At 37.8% G+C, this 21,116-nt stretch overlaps 1 protein-coding gene and 1 non-coding gene across 2 annotated transcripts in view; both read left to right on the top strand.

The window, feature by feature from the left end:
* The window catches only part of C16H1orf101 (chromosome 16 C1orf101 homolog), a 150,172-nt gene that overhangs the window by 26,156 nt on the left and 102,900 nt on the right, over positions 1–21,116 (top strand). Inside the window, exons 6-8 of the mRNA XM_005690605.2 lie at positions 972–1,042; positions 14,357–14,381; positions 20,474–20,551. Of these exons, the coding sequence (XP_005690662.2) occupies positions 972–1,042; positions 14,357–14,381; positions 20,474–20,551 (174 nt within the window). The remainder of the gene's footprint in view (positions 1–971; positions 1,043–14,356; positions 14,382–20,473; positions 20,552–21,116) is intronic.
* On the top strand, positions 2,448–2,519 carry TRNAC-GCA. Its single transcript has one exon. It is a non-coding gene; the product is annotated as a tRNA-Cys (tRNA).

The raw sequence follows: 21,116 nt of genomic DNA, 5'->3' as shown, positions 1-21,116 counted from the left end.
AATTATATTTCATTGAGGAAGACTGCCTAGGAAAACTCACTGTTTTCCTTTGTATATTCACAGAGAACAATTCTGTGACCAGATCATAGCAGGGAGGGGTTCAACATGGACCAATTCTCCTATACCAGCTGGGTGTCTTACCATTTAAAGTTCTGGAACCATCTACCTAGAGTTAATGTCACATCCTACAAATTAACGGCCCAGTTCCACAAGACTCCCTTCACTTCAAATGCTAATTGCAAGTCACTGGTTGTCACCTACACTTCTGACTGCCTGATGATGGTGGGTGGTAAATTCAGGTTCCCATAACCTTTTCCTTAGTTTTGATAATTTGCTAAACAGCTTGCAGAATTCAGGGAAACACATTTACAGTTAAAATGAAGGATATTGTAAAAAGATCCAGATGAACAGCCAGGTCAAGAAGTATACAAGGCAAGGTTCAGAAGGATTCTGAGTGCAGGAACTTTTGTCACTGTGGAGTTGGGTACATCACCTACTGGCATCAACCTAGAAGCTCTCTGACTCTCATATTTTAGGGATTTTTGTGGAGATTTCATCAAGTAGGCATGATTGATTATTAGCTCATTTTCTACCCCTTCTTCCCTCTCCATAGAATGGGAGGCTGAACTGAAAGTTCCAAGCTGTTGATCGTGGATTGGTCTTTCTAGTGATCAGTTCGCAACCAGGAGCCCACCAAGAGTTTACATCATTAGAACAAAAGGAATTTAGGAGCTCTGTGTGAGACATTCCTATTACTCAGAATTACAAAAGTGTTAGGAGCAAGTGTCAGGAACAAGGGTTAAAGACCAAATATTAGCAGGTACTAGGGCAAATATATATATTTGCACACACACACATATATATATGTGTGTGCGTGTGTGTGTGTATACACAATATATATATAATTTCACAAAAACAAATATAATAGAACCAGTCATCTAAATTTATCATAGTTTCTTTTTTTTTTTTAGGATTTAGAGGAAGAACGCTATTTATATTTGGACAGATCTCATATTTGCTTTCTATGGTATTATAAGGCTATGTAAGTAATGCAAAAGAAAGGTAATTAATGCATTTTAAGAGTATTTAGCTTTCAGTTCAGTCGTTCAGTCATGTCCGACTCTTTGTGACCCCATGAGCTGCAGCATGTCAGGCTTCCCTGTCCATCACCAACTCCCAGAGCTTTCTCAAAGTCAGGTCCATTGAGTTGGTGATACCATCCAACCAGCTCATCCTCTGTCATCCCCTTCTCCTCCTGCCTTCAGTCTTTCTCAGCATCAGAGTCTTTTCAAATGAATCAGTTGTTTGCATCAGGTGGCTAAAGTATTGGAGCTTCAGCTTCAGCGTCAGTCCTTCCAATGAATATTTAGGACCGATTTCCTTTAGGATGGACTGGTTGGATCTCCTTGCTGTCCAAGGGACTCTCAAGAGTCTTCTCCAACACCACGGTTCAAAAACATAAATTCTTTGGTGCTCAGCTTTATAGTCCAACTCTCACATCCATAGGAAGCTTGTCACTCAGATGGTAGAGCATTTGCCTACAATGCGGGAGACCTGGGTTCAGTCCCTGGGTTGGGAAGATTCCCTGCAGAAGGAAATAGCAATCCACTCCAGTACCCTTGCCTGGAAAATCCCATGGATGGAAGAGCCTGGTAGGCTACAGTGCATGGGGTCACAAAGAGTTGGACACGACTGAACAACTTCACTCTCACATCCATACATGACTACTGGAAAAACCATAGCTTTGACTAGACAGACCTTTGTCAGTAAAGTAATGTCTCTGCTTTATAATATGCTCTCTAGGTTGGTCATAGCTTTTCTTCCAAGGAGCAAGCATCTTTAATTTCATGGAGGCAGTTACCATCTGAAGTGATTTTGGAGCCCCCCAAAATGAAGTCTCTCACTGTTTCCATTGTTTCCCCATCTATTTGCCATGAAGTGATGGGACTGGATGCCATGATCTTCGTTTTCTGAATGTTGAGCTTTAAGCCAACTTTTTCACTCTCCTCTTTCACTTTCATCAAGAGGCTCTTTAGTTATTCTTCGTTTTCTGCCATAAGGTTGGTGTCATCTGCATATCTGAGGTTATTGATATATCTCCCGGCAATATTGATTCTAGCCTTCATCCAGACCAGAGTTTCTCATGATGTACCCTGCATGTAAGTTAAATAAGCAGCCTTGACAATATACAGCCTTGACGTACTCCTTTCCCGATTTGAAACCAGTCTGTTGTTCCATGTCTGATTCTAACTATTGTTTCTTGACCTATATACAGATTTCTCAGGAGGCAGGCCAGGTGGTCTGATATGTCCATCTCTGTAAGAATTTTGCACAGTTTGTTGTGATCCACACAGTCAAAGGCTTAGCTTTAATTAACCACAAATGAATTATCTACATTATAGTTTCCATATAAGTTTTTATTTACCGATTAAGTTATCCTCTGGACTTCCCTGGTGGCTCAGATGGTAAAGCATCTGCCTGCAATGCAGGAGACCCAGGTTCGATACCTGGGTTGGGAAGATACCTTGGTGAAGGAAATGGCAACCCACTCTAGCACTCTTCCCTGGAAAATCCCATGGACAGAGGAGCCTGGTGGGCTACAGTCCGTGGGGTCGCAAAGAGTCAGACACGACTGAGTGACATCACTTTCACTTTGAGTTATCCTCAAATGTACTGCTGCTGCTGCTAAGTTGCTCCAGTCATGTCCAACTCTGTGTGACCCCATAGACGGCAGCCCATCAGGCTCCACTGTCCCTGGGATTCTCTAGGCAAGAACACTGGAGTGGGTCGCCATTTCCTTCTCCAACGCATGAAAGTGAAAAGTGAAAGTGAAGTTGCTCAGTTGTGTCCGACTCTTAGTGACCCCATGGACTGCAGCCTACTAGGCTCCTCCGTCCATGGGATTTTCCAGGCAAGAGTACTGGAGTGGGGTGCCATTGCCTTCTCCTCAAATGTACTACCCAACTAATATTGAAGAACAAACAGTAAAAATAACAATGTGTGTATGTGTAAGCTGTCATGTCTGACTCTTTGAGACCCCATGGACTGTAGCCCACCAGGCTCCTCTGTTTATGGAATTTTCTAGGCAAGAATACTGGAGTGGATTGCCACTTCCTTCTCCAAAAAATATCAATAGCAACCACTATCTGAACATATACTGCTTCTACTTGGTCATACTTCATGTAAATCAGCTTTGTCAATTTTCATAATAACCAGTTAAATGTCAGCATTACAATCTTTATTATAAATGGGGAAATGTAAGCCTGGGTAGGTTAAATAATTTGGAAAAATATGTGTAGCTACTAAAAGAAAGCATTGGAAATTGGCTCTGGTTTTTCAGATTACAGGCCTCTTTTGTTTCCACTATACATATTATATTCCAAAAGGAGTCTCTTAGTTTCTCAGATAGCTCTTCAAACCCTTTTTAACATGATGATGAAGGATATAACTAAGAAAGAAAAACTGGTACAAGAAAAAATAATTAATTGCATTATAAAATCATTCAATAACTAAAATGTATCAATGAATCAGAGGTGTTTTGTTTTTTTTTTAAGTATCATAGTTAAAGCATATCCTAAGTACTGGATAGGGTATGAGGAACTGTCTTACATGGTCCCTGCTTTCCAGATGACTGTAATGTACTAAATTCTTCTTATCTGCTTAATATCGCTTTCTTTGAGGGAAATATCCCTCCTCTATTTTGTAGTGATGGAGAAGGCAATGACAACCCACTCCAGTACTCTTGCCTGGAAAATCCCATGGGCGGAGGAGCCTGGTAGGCTGCAGTCCATGGGGTCACGAAGAGTTGGACATGACTGGGCAACTTCACTTCCACTTTTCACTTTCATGCATTGGAGAAGGAAATGGCGACCCACTCCAGTGTTCTTGCCTGGAGAATGCCAGAGACGGGGGAGCCTGGTGGGCTGCTATCGATGGGGTCGCACAGGGTCAGACACGATTGAAGTGACTTAGCAGCAGCAGCAGCATTTTGTGGTGAAATTATTAATTTCATTTTATTTATGTGATACTACCTTTACAACCAGGCTTTCCTGTAGCTCAGCTGATGAAGAATCCACCTGCAATGTAGGAGACCCTAGTTTGATTCCTGGGTCGGGAAGATCCCCTGGAGAAGGGAGAGGCTCCCACTTCATTTTCTTGGGGTTCCCTGGTGGCTTAGTCGGTAAAGAATCCACCTGCAATGTGGGAGACATGGGTTGGGAAGGTCCCCTGGAGGAGCCTGGTAGGCTGCAGTCCATGGGGTCACAAAGAGTTGGACACGACTGGGCAACTTCACTTTCACTTTTCACTTTCATGCATTGGAGAAGGAAATGGCAACCCATTCCAGTGTTCTTGCCTGGAGAATCCCCATGGACAGAAGAGCCTGGCGGACTACAGTCCATGGGGTCTCAAAGATTCAGACATGACTGAGTGACTAAGCACAGCACAGCACCTTTACAACCCCATATTTCATTGACCACAGAGAATATTGAGTATTGGCATATGACCTAAACCTAACCTATCAGAATATTTATGTCTTTGGCAAAGCATGGTTTTGGCTGATAGTTTGATTACTCTGGTTCACATGTCCCTTAATGTCAGATGGCCCTGCAGTTTATGCATAATCTTTGAACTGAACGATCTGATCACTAGATTTCAGCAAGCCCCACCAACAGGACACATTTACCCATTCTTCTCTAATGTATGGCCACTCTCCCGGAGTCTTCCAAGAAACAAGGATTAAGTCTCTGCTACTAATGAAACTGGCAGGCTTCTGTCCCTGTTGGGAATTTCAGACATGCCAATCACCAGCTTTCCCTCTGTCGGTTTTGAACCAACTTAGAAACAGAAAAGGGAAAATTCGGAAATAAAAATCCATGGTAACACTTCATTGGAGAATAGATCCTGCCTCTGTAACCAAAAGGCTACTTTCTCTTTCCCCTAGGAGGAGATCATAAGTAACTAATACCCATGTATCTATCACGCAAGTGAACAAATAGAACATTACCAGCATGTTAGAATCTGCTTAGGCTTCCCTGGTGGCTCAGAGAGTAAAGAGTTGGCCTGCAATTCAAGAGACACAGGTTCAGTCCCTGGGACTGGAAGATCCCCTGGAGAAGAGAATGGCAACCCACTCCAGTATTCTTGCCTGGAAAATTCCATGGACAGAGGAGCCTGGTGGGCTACATACAGTCCATTGGGTTGCAAAGAGTCAGACACGACTCAGTGACTTTCACTTTCTTTCTTATGATCACATCCTATCCCTCAAGAGTTAACTGCTATCCTGAAAACTGTATAATAGATTCTTCACTTTTCATAGTTTACCAACAATATATAATGGTAATAAATTGTTTAGTTTTGTTTTTGAATGTTATTTAAATTGACCATATTATAAGCATTCATCTGTGACTTGCTTCTTTCTCTAAACATCACAGATTTTGACACTCATCCATCTTTAAACAAGAATCTTTAGTTCTTACATTGTTCCTGCCTAATGGTACTTCATTACATAACTATTTTTGCTTATTCTCCTGCTGATGCATTTATTTGCAAGATAGTGCCTTGTTCCTCAAAAGGTGGTCCAAGGACTAGCAGCACTAGTGTCATCTGGGAACTTGTTAGAAATAAAGAATCTCAGCTTCGTTTCAAACCTTATGGATCATAATCTGCATTTTGACAAGATCCTGCAGTCATTTGAATGTGCATTATTTGGAAATAATAATTTGGAAAGTACCAATCTAATGTACATAAATAACGTTTTTCTAGGGAATAGACCTAAAAGTAAAATTACCTAAATGTAGGATGTACATTTGTTCCACTTTACTAGGCCATGCCTGTGTGTGTGTTCAGTTGCTCAGTCGTGTCTGAATCTTTGTGACTCCATAGACTGTAGCCTGCTAGGCTCCTCTGTCCATGGGATTTTTCAGGCAAGAATACCGGAGTGAATTGCTATTTCCCACTCTAGGGAATCTTCCTGATTCAGGGATCGAACCCACATCTCTTGTGTCTCCTGCATTAGCAGGCCGATACTTTACCACTGTGCCACCTGGGAAGCCTCTAAATGATTTTTAAACGATTGTCCAAATGTACATCTATACTGGCAGTGGATGAAGTTCCCACTGGGTTATATCTTACAACACTCAATATCTGACTTTTAAATTATTTTCAATCTAGTAGGTGTGGAATCACATCATTGTTCTTTTATCTGCATTTCCTTGATTACTATGGAGCATGTTTTCATTTATTCATGAGGAATTTTTCTTCTGTATTAAATTAGCATTTTAGCCCATTTTATTTCTTGATTTCATAATAATCTGTAAGGTTTCACTAAATTCTGTATAGTTTTGCTTTCTACAATTAAATCTTTAATCCACTTGGAATTAGGTTTTGTATATGCTTCAAGATAGAACTACAACTTTATTTTTTGTATATGAATAATTAATTTTTTAGATTCATTTATTGAATGATCTGGGGCTTCCCTTCTGACTCAGCTGGTAAAGAATCCGCCTACAATGCAGGAGACCTGGGCTCGATCCCTGGGTTAGGAAGATTCCCTGGAGAAAGGAAAGACCCACTCCAGTGTTCTGCCTGGAGAATTCCATGGACTGTATAGTCCATGGGGTCCCAAAGAGTCGGACTTTCATTTCACTTCACTCCATTGAATGATATTTCCACAAAACCAGTTCTGCCATAGATCAAGTTTCCGTGTATGCATGGGTTTCATCCTGGATTAGCCATTCTGTTTAGCTGATCTATTTGTATATACTTGAACAAATTATATTATCTGTATTATTATAAGTTTATTTTTTAAATCTTGAGAAGTGATAGCACAAATACCTGCCTCACACTGACCCCAATTCTTGTCCTCTTCTAGGAACTTCTTAGCTTTATCTTGGGCCTGTTTCTCTTTCCTATAAATTTTTGGAATTGGTTTGTCAATTCTACAAAAAATCTTAGTTGGGTTTTTTATAGTATGTCTATATATTTTAATCAATTTGAGAAGCCTTTCTACTCCGGACTAATATATAACCCTCCATTTGCTTAAGTTTTTTTTACATGTCTGCCAATAAGGTTTTATAATTTTTAATAATAAAAGTATCAGGACATTTTCATTAGGATCAAAACCACCCCCAAGAAAAAGAAATGCAAAAAGGCAAAATGGTTCTCTGAGGAGGCCTTACCAATAGCTGAGAAAAGAAGAGAAGTGAAAGATGAAGGAGAAAAGGAAAAATATGCCTATTTGAATGCAGAGCTCCAAAGAATAGCAAGGAGAGATAAGAAAGCCTTCCTCAGTGATCAATACAAAGAAAGATGAAAACAATAGGATGGGAAAGACTGGAGATCTCTTCAAGAAAATGAGAGATACCAAGGGAACATTTCATGCAAAGATGGGCATAATAAAGGACAGAAATGGTATGGACCTAACAGAAGCAGAAGATATTAAGAAGAGGTGTGAAGAATGCACAGAAGAACTATACAAAAAAGATCTTCAGGACCCAGACAATCACGATGGTATCATCACTCACCTAGAGCCAGACATCCTGGAATGCAAAGTCAAGAGGGCCTTAGGAAGCATCACTATGAACAAAGCTAGTGGAGGTGATGGAATTCCAATTGAACTACTTCAAATCCTAAAAGATGATGCTCTGAAAGTGCTGCACTCATTATGTCAGCAAATTTGGAAAACTCAGCAGTGGCCACAGGACTGGAAAGGGTCAGTTTTCATTCCAATCCCTAAGAAAGGCAATGTCAAAGAATGCTCAAACTGCTGCACAATTGCACTCATCTCACACGCTAGTAAAGTAATGCTCAGAATTCTCAAGCCAGGCTTCAGCAGTACAAGAACCATGAACTTCCAGATGTTCAAACTGGTTTTAGAAAAGGCAGAGGAACCAGAGATCAAATTGCCAACATCCACTGGATCACTGAAAAAGCAAAAGTTCCAGAAAAACATCTATTTCTGCATTATTGACTATGCCAAAGCCTTTGACTGTGTGGATCACAGCAAACTGTGATCTGTAAGAGTTGGACATACCAGACCACCTGACCTGGCTCTTGAGAAATCTGTATGCAGGTCAAGAAGGAACAGTTAGAACTGGACATGGAATAACAGACTGGTTCCAAATAGGAAAAAGAGTATGTCAAGGCTATATATTGTCACCCTGCTTGTTTAACTTATATGCAGAACACATCATGAGAAATGCTGGGCTGGATGAAGCACAAGCTGGAATCAAGTTTGCTGGGAGAAATATCAATAACCTCAGATATGCAGATGATACCACCCTTATGGCAGAAAACGAAGAAGAACTAAAGAGCCTCTTGATGAAAGTGAAAGAGGAGAGTGAAAAAATTGGCTTAAAACTCAACATTCATAAAATTAAGATCATGGTATCTGGTCCCATCACTTTATGGTAAATAGATGGGGAAACAGCTAAAAGAGAGATTTCACTTAGGGGGGCTCCAAAATCACTGCGGATGGTGACTACAGCCATGAAATTAAAAGACGCTTGCTCCTTGAAAGAAAAGTTATGACCAACCTAGACAGAATATTGAAAAGTAGAGACATTACTTTGCCAACAAAGGTCTGTCTAGTTAAAGCTATGGTTTTTCCAGTAATCATGTATGGATGTGAGAGTTGGACTATAAAGAAAGCTGAGCACCAAAGAACTGATGCTTTTGAACTGTGTTGGAGAACTCTTGAGAGTCCCTTGGACTGCAAGGAGATCCAACCAGTCCATCCTAAAGGAAATCAGTCCTGAATATTCATTGGAAGGACTGATGCTGAAGCTGAAACTCCGATACTTTGGCCACCTGATGCGAAGAACTGATTCATTTGAAAAGCCCCTGGTGCTGAGAAAGATTGAAGGCAGGAGAAGGGGACAACAGAGTATGAGATGGCTGGATGGCATGACCGACACAATGGACATGAGTTTGAGTAAACTCTGGGAGTTGGTGATGGACAAGTAGCCTGGTGTGCTGCAGCTCATGGGGTCACAAAGAGTCGGACATGGCTAAGCAACTGAACTGAACTGAACTGAATTCTTAGGTAGTTTATATTTTTGTTTCTCTTATAAATAATCAAACTTTTAAAATTATAATTTCTAACCAGCTCTTCCTGTTGTATAGAATACACTTTACTTTTGACTGTTTATTTTTGCATTCAGCAATATTGCTAAATTCTGTTGGATGGAATTTAATAAAATCAGATTACCCGCAAATAATGATGATTTTGTTTTTCTTTCTTATAAGTATGCCTTCTATTCCTTTTATTCTTACATGTCTAGAATATCAAATACAATCCTTTTTAGAAGGGTGATAGCAGGGCTTCTTATTTTATTCGTCATCTCAAAAGGAAGACTCTCATCATTTCACTATTTTGCATAATATTTGTTACAGGTTATGAGTTAAACTTTACCTGATTAAGGAAGGTCCTTTTTATTCCAAGCTGGCTGTGAATTCTTTTTATGACTTGTTAAATATTCAAAATGTTTTTCTGCTTCCACATAAATGTTTGTATAGTTTTTCTCTTTTTACTATGTAAATCTGATAGATAATAGTTATTAATATTTCCATATTAATAAACTTGTATTTCTAGAATAAGCTAACTTGGTCTTGATGAATTATCTTTCATATACATTTATAGATTACATTTGCTAATGTTGTTTAGGTTTTTATGTGTATGAATATACATGAGTGGGAGCGGCCTGTGGTTTTACTCCCTTTGTATATCCTTTAATACATTTGATACCAAGACTATGCTAGACTCATCATGTAAGTTAGGATTAGTCTTTCTTTTCTATTCTCTTCGCTTGTGGCTCAACTGGTAAAGAATCTGCCTGCAATGCGGAGACCTGGGTTTGATCCCTGGGGAAGGGAAAGGCTACTCACTCCAGTTATTCTGGCCTGGAGAATTCCACGCACAGAGTTGGACACGACTGAACAACTTTCACTTTACTTCTATTCTCTGAGAGATTTTATTTAAGATTGGAAATATATGTTCCTTGAGTATTTGATGGTAACTTGCATAGAAATCTACCTGGATCTGGACTTTTTGAGTGTGTGGGGGAAGATTTTATAACTATTATTTCAATTTCTTTAATGGTTAAAATGCTACTTTGGAGTTCTAATTCTTGTAAAATTCATTTCTGTAGTATTTTTCCAGAAATTCTTCCATGTCTTCAGTTAGCAATGTTAGTATCAATTTTTATGTCATAAAATTTCCCATAATATCCTCTTATATTTTTGTTTAATCTCTGCAGCAGTTGTAGGTATGCCACTCTTTTATCATTTCTAATATTTTTATTTGTGCCTTCCTTTTGTTTTCTTATTTTTTTTTCCTAGAGATATTTTTATTTTGTTAGTCTTTTCAAAGAACTATATTTCGGCTTTATTGAGTTTTTCTACTGTTGTCTACTTTGTCTCAATTTGTTTTTTATATTATTTCTTTTTTTGAGTTTGTTTTTCTGAAACTTACTAATCTAGTTATTTAGTCTATTACATAGATCTAAGACTTCCTTTTTATCAAGTGTATGTTTAAGGAAGTAAAATTTTTTCTAAATACCTCTATATTGGAATATATCATAGTCGTAATATTTCATTACTGCTCAGAAATAATAGTCTAAGAGCCACTATAATTTGTTTGGCAAATGTGCTGTATAGGAATGCATTTTTAATTTACAGACATGAGTCTTTTCAATTATTATTTTGTTACTGAATTCTAACCTAATTTTATTATTATCACAGAAGTATTAGAATCAAATCTTTGGCCTAGCATGTAGTCAGAGTTTATAAACGTCTCACGAGTACCTAAAGAAAATATATTTTCCTATTGTTGGATAGCATATGCTATTTATGTCCAGTAGGTCAGTTGTGTTAAGTGTACTGTTCAAATCTTTTGTACTTATTTGACTCATGAGTTGATAATTGGCTAAAATTTCCCACTGTGGTGGTAGACATGTCACTTTTGCATGTAGGTGCCTAATTTTTTGCTTTATGCTTTGAGGGCATCTTTTAGGTGCACATAACTTTGAATTATTAAGATTTTTTTGAAGAATTGAAACTTTGTAGTGACCGTGTTTATCACTTGTAATGCTTTTCTCCTTTTGTTTGGTTTTGTGTTATATTAATACACAATCTCTTGTGGTGCCATGTAAGTTCTAGGATTATTTGTTCTAGTTCTGTGAAAAAAAATCATGTGTATTTTGATAGGGATTGCACTAAATCTGTAGATTGCTTTGAGTAGTATAGCCATTTTAACAATTTAAGAATTAACAATTAAGTTAAAAATTTAAAACTAAGTTAACAATTAACTCTTCCCCTGCAAGAAGATGAGATCTTTCCATTCCTTTAAATTATCTTCAATTTACTTTATCAAGGTTTTACAGTTTTCCAGTGTACAGATCTTTCACCTCCTTGGTTAAGTTTAATTCCTTTTTTTTCTGGATGAGATTTTCAACAGGATTTTTAAAATTTTCTCTTTCTGATATTTCATTGTTAGTCTAAAAATTCAATGATTTCTGTGTATTAATCTTTTTATTCTGCTAGCTTATTGAGTTCCTTTATTCTAATAGTTTTTGTGTGGAGACTTCAGGGTTCTTTACATAGAGTATCATGTCATCTGCAAATAGTTTTACCTCTTCCCTTCCAATTTGAATAACTCTTATTTATTTCTCTTGTCTAATTGCTGTGAAGCTCTCTTATAAATTCTTCCCTTCCAAAATCTTCCTTATATTTTCAGTCTCTTTTTTGAATTTCTCATTTTGTTCTTATACTGTTTTTCTAATTTCTTTAAATTGTTTTGTTGTTGTTGTTGTTGTTGTTCTCTCATAGCTCTCTGAGCATCTTTAGAACCATATTTTGAATTCTTTGTCAGGCTATTCATGTAATCCATTTCCTTAGGATTCGTTGCTTGAGTTTCCTGTGTTCCCTAAGTGGTGTCACGTTTCCCTGATTCTTCACTGTCCTTGTAGCCTGTGTAGGTGTCTGCACATTTGAAGAAGCAGTCACCACTTCCAGACGTCATAGACTGACCTCACTAAGAGAAGACCTCCGCCTGTGGTTGTGCATGCTGGAACGTGCTGTGACCACCAGTCTAGTGGTATGGGGTGTCATGTGCAGGGCATGTGCTGGCTCTGGATCCGGTGTGGTCCAATGTCTCATCAGTTTAGCCCACTAAGATCTAGAACATTGACAGTTGCGTGGTGTTTACCAAATGCTGCAGGGTGTCCACAGTGACTGCAAGGGCTATCGTAGTCCTCAGCAGTGCCTCCAGGTACAGTAGATAGGGACCAGGGCAGGCAGTAGTGGTGGCCCAAGCCAGGACTCTCTGCATCCTCAGCTTCAAGGGTTAGTTTTAGGTGCCTGTGTGCTGACAGGGGATGTTTTTGACAAACTTCATATTTTTTGAACTTTGGACATATCGCCTATCAAGATTTTTAGTACTTAGTTTCAGTAGCTTTCTCATATATTAGATTGGACATATGAAATATTATATTCATCATATGGTCTTAGGAACTTACTGCATGTACATTTACTGATTCCCAAGACATCTTCATTTTATTTTGTACTTAATGATGTACTAAGCGCTATGAAAAATTGATGCTTTTGAACTGTGGTGTTGGAGAAGACTCTTAAGAGTCCCTTTGACTGCAAGGAGATCCATCCAGTCCATTCTAAAGGAGATCAGTCCTGGGTATTCTTTGGAAGGACTGAGGCTAAAGCTGAAACTCCAATACTTTGGCCACCTCATGCGAAGAGTTGACTCATTGGAAAAGACCCTGATGCTGGGAGGGACTGGGGGCAGGAGGAGAAGGGGACGACAGAGGATGAGATGGCTGGATGGCATCACTGACTCAATGGACATGAGTTTGAGTGAACTCCGGGAGTTGGTGATGGACAGGGAGGCCTGGCGTGCTGCAATTCATGGGGTCGCAAAAAGTCGGAGCTACTGAGCGACTGAACTGAACTGAAGTACTACGCACAAAAGAAATCACAATCCTGAGTCATTGATTTTTAGAGGTTATGTGATTTTAAAAATAACAGCTATCTTTACAGTGAAAAATTACTTTCTAAACAACATATAAATAAATATACAAGTAAATTTTCTTCTTTCAGAAAATTTACACTGAAAGGCTATAAATGAAACATTTGCAGTGCTAACTGATAAATTTTATCTTGACATAAATTAAAACATGTAAACTCTATAGGTTGTGTTTTTTTTTTTTTTGGCCTTGCCATGTGGCATGCAGAATCTTAGTTCCTGGAGCACGGATTGAACCTGTGCCCCCTGTAGTGGAAACAGGGAGTCTTAACCATTGGGCCATCAGGGAAGTCCCTAAACTATGGACTTTTTAATGTGCATTGATCATGTCAAATTAGTTTACAGTATTATTCAGGAAGAAGTATATATATTCATGCCCCTCAGCAAAAATTATATTTAATTATGGACATGAGCTTTTTTTTTTTAACATTTAGTATTTAATCATTTATATGTCCATAATGGAATATAAGGGCTTCCCAAGTGGCTTAGTGGGTAAAGAACCCACCTGTCATTGCAGGAGATGTAAGAGACACAGGTTAGATCCCTGGGTTGGGAAGAGCCCCTGGAGGAGGGCATGGCAACCCACTCCAGTATTCTTACCTGGAGAATCCCCACAGAGAGAGGAGCCTGGCAGACTACAGTCCACAGGGTCACAAAGAGTTGCAAACAACTGAAGTGACTTACACACAGCGAACTATAAACAGAATATTCTTACTCTTTGGGAGAAAAGTTATGACCAACCTAGACAACATATTAAAAAGTAGAGACGTTACTTTGCCAACAAAGGTCCATCTAGTCAAGGCTATGGTTTTTCCAGTAATCATATATGGGTGTGAGAGTTGGACTATAAAGAAAGCTGAGCACCTAAAAATTGATGCTTTTGAACTGTGGTGCTGGAGAAGACTCTTGAGAGTCTTGGACTGCAAGGAGATCCAACCAGTCCATCCTAAAGGAAATCAGTCCTGAATATTCATTGGAAGGACTGATGTTGAAGCTGAAACTCCAATACTTTGGCCACCTGTTGCGAAAAGCTGACTCATTTGAAAAGCCCCTGATGCTGGGAAAGATTGAAGGAGGGAGGAGAAGGGGATGACAGAGGATGAGATGGCTGGAGATGGCATCACCAACACAATGGACATGAGTGTGAGTAAATTCCAGGAGTTGATGATGGACAGGGAGGCCTGGCATGCCACAGTCCATAGGGTCACAAAGAGTCAGACATGACTGAGCAACTGAACTGAACTGATGTTGAAAGTAGATTATTTAACTGAATATTTAGGATTCTGTTTACTAAAATATGATTTTTCTTTTTCTCAACAGAAATTTTGTTCACAATTTAACCCAGGTAAAACTTTTTTTTAAAGTTTCTGTATACTTCTTCACATATTACCACTATATTATTTCTCTCTTCATATTTACCAGACAAGGAATTTTCAAAACTAATTCTCAACATAATTTACTTAGAGCAGAGGTTACTCAAGGTATGGACTAAGATCCCCTAGGTCTTCACAAGCCTTTTGAGGAGGTCCGCGAGATCTACACTTTTCCAACTATATATCTGTCTGAATAGATTTCCCCCCATATACTTCCACCAGAATACCATATACCAACAGCTCGAACGTAGAAGAACTGATGATAATCCAGCTGTCTCTTATTAAGCCAAATATTAAAGAGATTTCACAATGTAAAACAGCCATTCTTCTTACTATTCTTTATCTTGGAAAATAATTATTTTTTCCATAAACATGTTGCCATTTCCTACTCCAGGGGATCTTCCTGATTCAGGGATCAAACCCATATCTGCTGTGTCTTCTGCACTGGCAGGTGGGTTCTTAACCACTAAGCCACAGAGGAAGTCCCCATAAACATGTTAATTAATATTAATATATAATGGGTTTGTTGTAGATGTTAAAATAAATTAATAAATATCTTTAAATAGTCTCAATTTTTATTTGTTATATGGTAATAAATATTGATAGGGCTAACTGACATTAAACAAAAGCTCTGTGGAAGTCTCAATAATTTTCAAGCCTATGAAAGAGTCTTTGAGATCTAAAAATTTTGACATGTGGGTTAAAGGCTGATTTTAAGTATGACAGAGAGATGTATTCCAAAATTTGAAAACTGAAATAAGGTGGTAATATTTGGACATTAAATCTCCATAAATATTTTCATATTTTCAAAGCAATGATAAAATGGAAAGAAGAGGCAGAAAGAAAATAATAATAAATAAAACTTCCTATATTCGATCAAGATAGTTGAATGAGCTCATGTGTCCGTATGTATCCCTATCCAAACCCAACTGACATTATAGGATTATTTACTAAAGCTATAACAATGCAAAAAGAAGAAAGTATTATCAGTAGATAACGAATTTTAAGCTAGAAAATAGAAACTTCTAAAAGTAAAATTTTTATTATAGACCCAAATAATGCAGAATAGCCTCCATCTTACTCAAAACATGTAGAAATGCCATTACAAAATATGTGTGTGTATAATATCAGTGCAGACTTTTACATTAATATTGGTATATGTGCATGTATAGAATGTAAAAGCAATTAAAGGAATTTCCTGGTTGTCACAAGTCACTAAAGAACTAAAATCCAGAGTTAGATAAGGTTGAATTCTGAAGTAAGTTTATTATACAAAATATAAGCCCTGGTAGACAAAGGGTGATGTTTTAACATGTGTATGAGAATAGAAAATGAAGTTTCCGACATATGGGAGAAAGAGATGCTGAAATTAACCTCCCTATATGAAGCTAGGATTTATTAAAGATTTGTGAAATGAAAACTAGTAAAGCTCCACTCTCTGGCTAATTGCAAATAAATGATGATACACCCTTTTGGGGACTGTAAACAGACAAGGAGTTACCGTCACAGAGTTTCAGATGAATGTCCAAGTTAAACTGCTCTCAAGAGGTTGGAGAACCTAGAGCCAACTAGTAAACTCAAAAATGCAAGTAGTGAAACACATAGGGCCTAGGCAGAGGTGATTATAAAACTCATTTAATAACCAAGAGTGTATAAGACTCTCTTAGCAAACAAACGCTCTGAAAATAACCTCAAAATAAAAGGCATAAACCACAGGAAAAGACATACTGCCTGGAATATATACATATAAACTGCAGAAAGTTTATACTTTTCAAAACAAAAGATGAGGACCATTTGAAAGGTTATTAAATCCATATTTCGTTTGCTCAAAAGATGAAGGGAAAGAAACAAGAACAAGGGTTATTCATAATTATACAACATTGAAGAGCATCCTACATAAATGTCTTATGATGAAGAAATAGGCATCTAAAAATAAAAATTCAGATTAAATAGAAGACTAGATACAGTTGAAAAAACTGCAGAATTAGTGATGCAGAATGGGAATCAGGCAGAATGGAGAACATAAAAATTAAAAGATGGAAAAGAGTTAATAGACATAGAGGACAGACCAAGACACTTTATCATAAATATGATAGGTGTTCCAAAAGGGAAGAAAAAGAATTGGAGAATTCTTTTTCTCCAATAATTATGGAGAATTCTCCAGGGCTTCCTTGATAGCTCAGTTGGTAAAGAATCTGTCTGCAATGCAGGGGACCCCAATTCGATCCCTGGGTCAAGAAGATCTGCTGGGGAAGGGATAGGCTACCCACTCCAGTATTCTTGGGCTTCCCTTGTGGCTCAGCTGGTAAAGAATCTGCCTGCAATATGAGAGACCTGGGTTTGATCCCAGGGTTGGGAGTATCCTCTGGAGAAGGGAAAGGCTACCCATTCCAGTATTCTGGCCTGGAAAATTCCATGGACTGTATAGTCCATGGGTCGCAAAGAGTGGGACATGACTGAATGACTTTCATTTTCACTTATGGTGTTTTCTCCACAGTTCAAGACATGAGTTCTCAGACTGAAAAACTGAAGTACCAGATGCAGTAAATAATGAACAAATGAACTATTTAATATGCTGATACATCTAAATAAGTATTGACAGTCAAATATTTAAATAATGACTAATTTTTTAACAAAATGAAATTAATAGCTAACAAAAATAGAAAATGAAGGAGAATTTAGATTTGCAGCATCATATCCTTCCAGATGTTCAAGCTGGTTTTAGAAAAGGCAGAGGAACCAGAGATCAAATTGCCAACATCCACTGGATCATGGAAAAAGCAGGAGAGTTCCAGAAAAACATCTATTTCTGCTTTATTGACTATGCCAAAGACTTTGACTGTGTGGATCACAATCAACTGGGGAAAATTCTGAAAGAGATGGGAATACCAGACCACCTGACATGCCTCTTGAGAAATCTGTATGCAGGTCAGGAAGCAACACTTAGAACTGGACATGGAACAACAGACTGGTTCCAAATAGGAAAAAGAGTATGTCAAGGCTGTATATTGTCACCCTGCTTATTTAGCTTCTATGCAGAGTACATCATGAGAAATGCTGGAATGGGAGAAACAGAAGCTGGAATCAAGATTGCCGGGAGAAATATCAATAACCTCAGATATGCAGATGACACCACCCTTATGGTAGAAAGTGAAGAGGAACTAAAAAGCCTCTTGATGAAAGTGAAAGAGGAGAGTGAAAAAGTTGGCTTAAAGCTCACCATTCAGAAAACGAAGATCATGGCATCTGGTCCCATCACTTCATGGGAAATAGATGGAGAAACAGTGGAAACAGTGTCAGACTTTATTTTTCTGGGCTCCAAATTCACTGCAGATGGTGACTGCAGCCATGAAATTAAAAGATGCTTACTCCTTGGAAGAAAAGATATAACCAACCTAGATAGTATATTCAAAAGCAGAGACATTACTTTGCCGACTAAGTTCCGTCTAGTCAAGGCTATGGTTTTTCCTGTGGTCATGTATGGATGTGAGAGTTGGACTGTGAAGAAGGCTGAGCGCCAAAGAATTGATGCTTCTGAACTGTGGTGTTGGAGAAGACTCTTGAGAGTCCCTTGGACTGCAAGGAGATCCAACCAGTCCATTCTGAAGGAGATCAGCCCTGGGATTTCTTTGGAAGGAATGATGCTAAAGCTGAAACTCCAGTACTTTGGCCACCTCATGTGAAGAGTTGACTCATTGGAAAAGACTTTGATGCTGGGAGGGATTGAGGGCAGGAGGAGAAGGGGACAACAGAGGATGAGATGGCTGGATGGCATCACGGATTCGATGGTCATGAGTCTGAGTGAACTCCGGGAGTTGATGATGGACAGGGAGGCCTGGCATGCTGCGATTCATGGGGTCGCAAAGAGTCGGACGTGACTGAGTGACTGAACTGAACGGATATATATATATGTATATATACCCTTTGGGTCAATAATCCTACTCCTGGGAATCTACTGAACAGAAATATTAATAAAACCTCTAGTATATAGTGCTATATGGAAAATGATCCATATTTTGTAGCATTGTAATGTGGTAAAGCAAACCAAACCTGGAGCCACAGTAAATCTTCATTATTTTAGAAATTGATCTGTAAATTACGGTATAACTATATCATAAAATATTGTCCAGTCACTATGAGTTGACACTGGAGAAATTCAATGATGTATATTTGAGTGAATAAAAAGAATGTGGAAAGTATGTATAATGTGATCCAATTTTTTTTTAAAGAACATGTTAAGATGCTTCTTTTTAAAAATACATGTACACATGTGTGTATATATATCTCTGCAAATTCATAGCATGGAGAAGAATAGGGAAAAATAAAAACTAGTTGTTAAATTATGTAGGTTGAGAGAAGGTAAAGGGAAGATAAAAGGGAGGTGGGGAGGGAGGGAAGGAAAAGGGGAAGGAGAAAGAGAAAAGAAGGAAGGGCAGCAATATATGGGGATAATAAAGAATCTAAGGCAAACAAATGTTTTCATGTGTACACACATATGTCTATGCAACTACCACACAGATCAAGATGTAGAACACAGAATATTCCTTAGGTTAAAAACTTCTACAAATTAGTAAATAAAAGACTAATAACCCAATGGGGCTTTCCTGGTGGCTCAGCAGTTTAGGAATCCACCTGCCAATGCAGGAGATTCGGATTCAGTCCCTGGGTTATAAGATCCCCTGGAAAAGGAAATGGCAAGCTACTCCAGTATTCTTGCCTTGGAAATCCCATGGACAGAGAAGCCTGGCAGGATACAGTCATGCGGTCACGAAGAGTCAGACATGACTTAGTGTCTAAACGACCACCACCACAACAACCCAATAGAAACTGAGCAAAGGAAATGGATAGATGGTTCACCAGACAGGAAACAGAAATAGAATACAAATATATGGAAAGATACAGATTAAAACTGCATCAAAAACCATTTTTCATCCATCAGGCTGACAATATTCAAATGTATGACAATACATCACATTGGGAAAGCTGTGAAGAAAAGAAGAAATCTCATACATTGCTGGTGAGAAGGTATATTGTTAAAACTTCAATGGAGAATAATTTAGCAGAATCCTTAAAAACTACAAATGCGTATTCTCTGTGACTCATCAATTCTCCTTTTAGGAATACTCCAAGGTACAAAGTAATATACGTTCAGAGCTGCTCATTCCAACTTTGATTGTAATGGAAAATGATGTAAACAAATATTTATTAGTACATTAGTTGTTAAATTATGGTTCCTCCATAATTTGTAATAATATGTAAAATAGTATGAAATATTCATGAGAGCATTTAAAGATCGAAGATATAACTTTAAGTGAATATAATGTTCAAAAAAGCATTTAATATACTAGTATTTACATAAAATGGAGAAAAGTAACATTGGGTATGGACAAAAATTTTATGGAAATATAGAAGAAACCTTATCAATAGTAGTCACTTGCAGGGTGTGGGAAGTAAGTGACAAAGCATAAGGTGGGAGAGAAAATTTTTGCCGTACTTGTATATAATTTACTTTTATAATAGAATAAAATGTCTATTCAAGAAGAAAATAATAAAATGATTAGATCTACATCTATTGAAATGACTGTGGTATATCAAGTGACAAAAGCAAACTATGCATGTATGTGTGCTTAGTTGCTCAGTCACGTCTGACTCTTTGCGACCCCGTGGACTGTAGCCCCCCAGGCTCCTCTGTCCATGGGGATTCTCCAGGCAAGAATACTGGAGTGGGTTGCCATGCCCTCCGCCATGACCAGTGTAATTTCATTTTTGTAAAAAGTGTGTGAGTGTGTGGGGAGGCTGCTGTGTCTATTTGTGGGTGCAGAAAATGACATATAGGCATTCATATAAAGCTTTAATATTACTTACCTCAGGAGTGTAGAGGATGTTATTAATTCTTTGGATTGTTTCTCTTGTTAAAAACAACACACACTAATTTTGATTTTTTAAATTGAGGTGTTTGAAAATTTAAAAACAAATTAAAACATTTTTATAGTGATATTTTGCCACAGCTAAAAATGAAATTTGTCCAAAATGTAAAGAAATGCGAACACATTTTATTTTGTAGATTGTCATTTTGTGGATATATGATCCGGAAAACGCGGACCCCAGTGAGTTGCTATGGAATGCCAGTGAACCTTCCCTAGTAGGTGAAAACATTATTATTTTCATAGATAAAATAATATGCTACATTTCTTTTTTAAGAGCTGTGAATAATTTATTCTAAGTAGCCTAAAACTAAATACATTTTAATTATCCACTAAATTTAGTTTACTCATTATAGTGATTTTGAACTTGTGCTCAATCACTACAATTATAAATCTTTCTTTAGAATTCTTATTGAGCATTCTCCATATTTTCTGTGAACCTCATTATCCACAAAGGGGCTGACCATTAAAATGCTTTAAAGGTGTTTCTTGAGCATCTACTTTGAAGTCATCCTTCAGAAATCTGTCTAGTTCTTTATTGAATGCTTTACCACTGGAGATGAATAAAGTACAAAACAGTGCATAAATAAGTCCTTCCTTTTATCTCTTACAAATTTACCTCTTTCAAGATTCAAGTTTTTTCTTCTGTTACAATTAAAATGTACAGAAGAGAAACATAAAATGAAAAGTTTTCGTAGAGGATTCTCTATGTCTTAATTAGTCTAGATCTGAGTTTTTCATAGCATGTTGTTATGACTCATGGTAATTAAATTCATAAGAGAT

This window comes from Capra hircus, chromosome 16 (assembly GCF_001704415.2).
Source record: "Capra hircus breed San Clemente chromosome 16, ASM170441v1, whole genome shotgun sequence".
In the NCBI taxonomy this organism is placed as follows: Eukaryota; Metazoa; Chordata; class Mammalia; order Artiodactyla; family Bovidae; genus Capra; species Capra hircus.
This window is presented reverse-complemented; position numbering and strand designations above follow the sequence as displayed.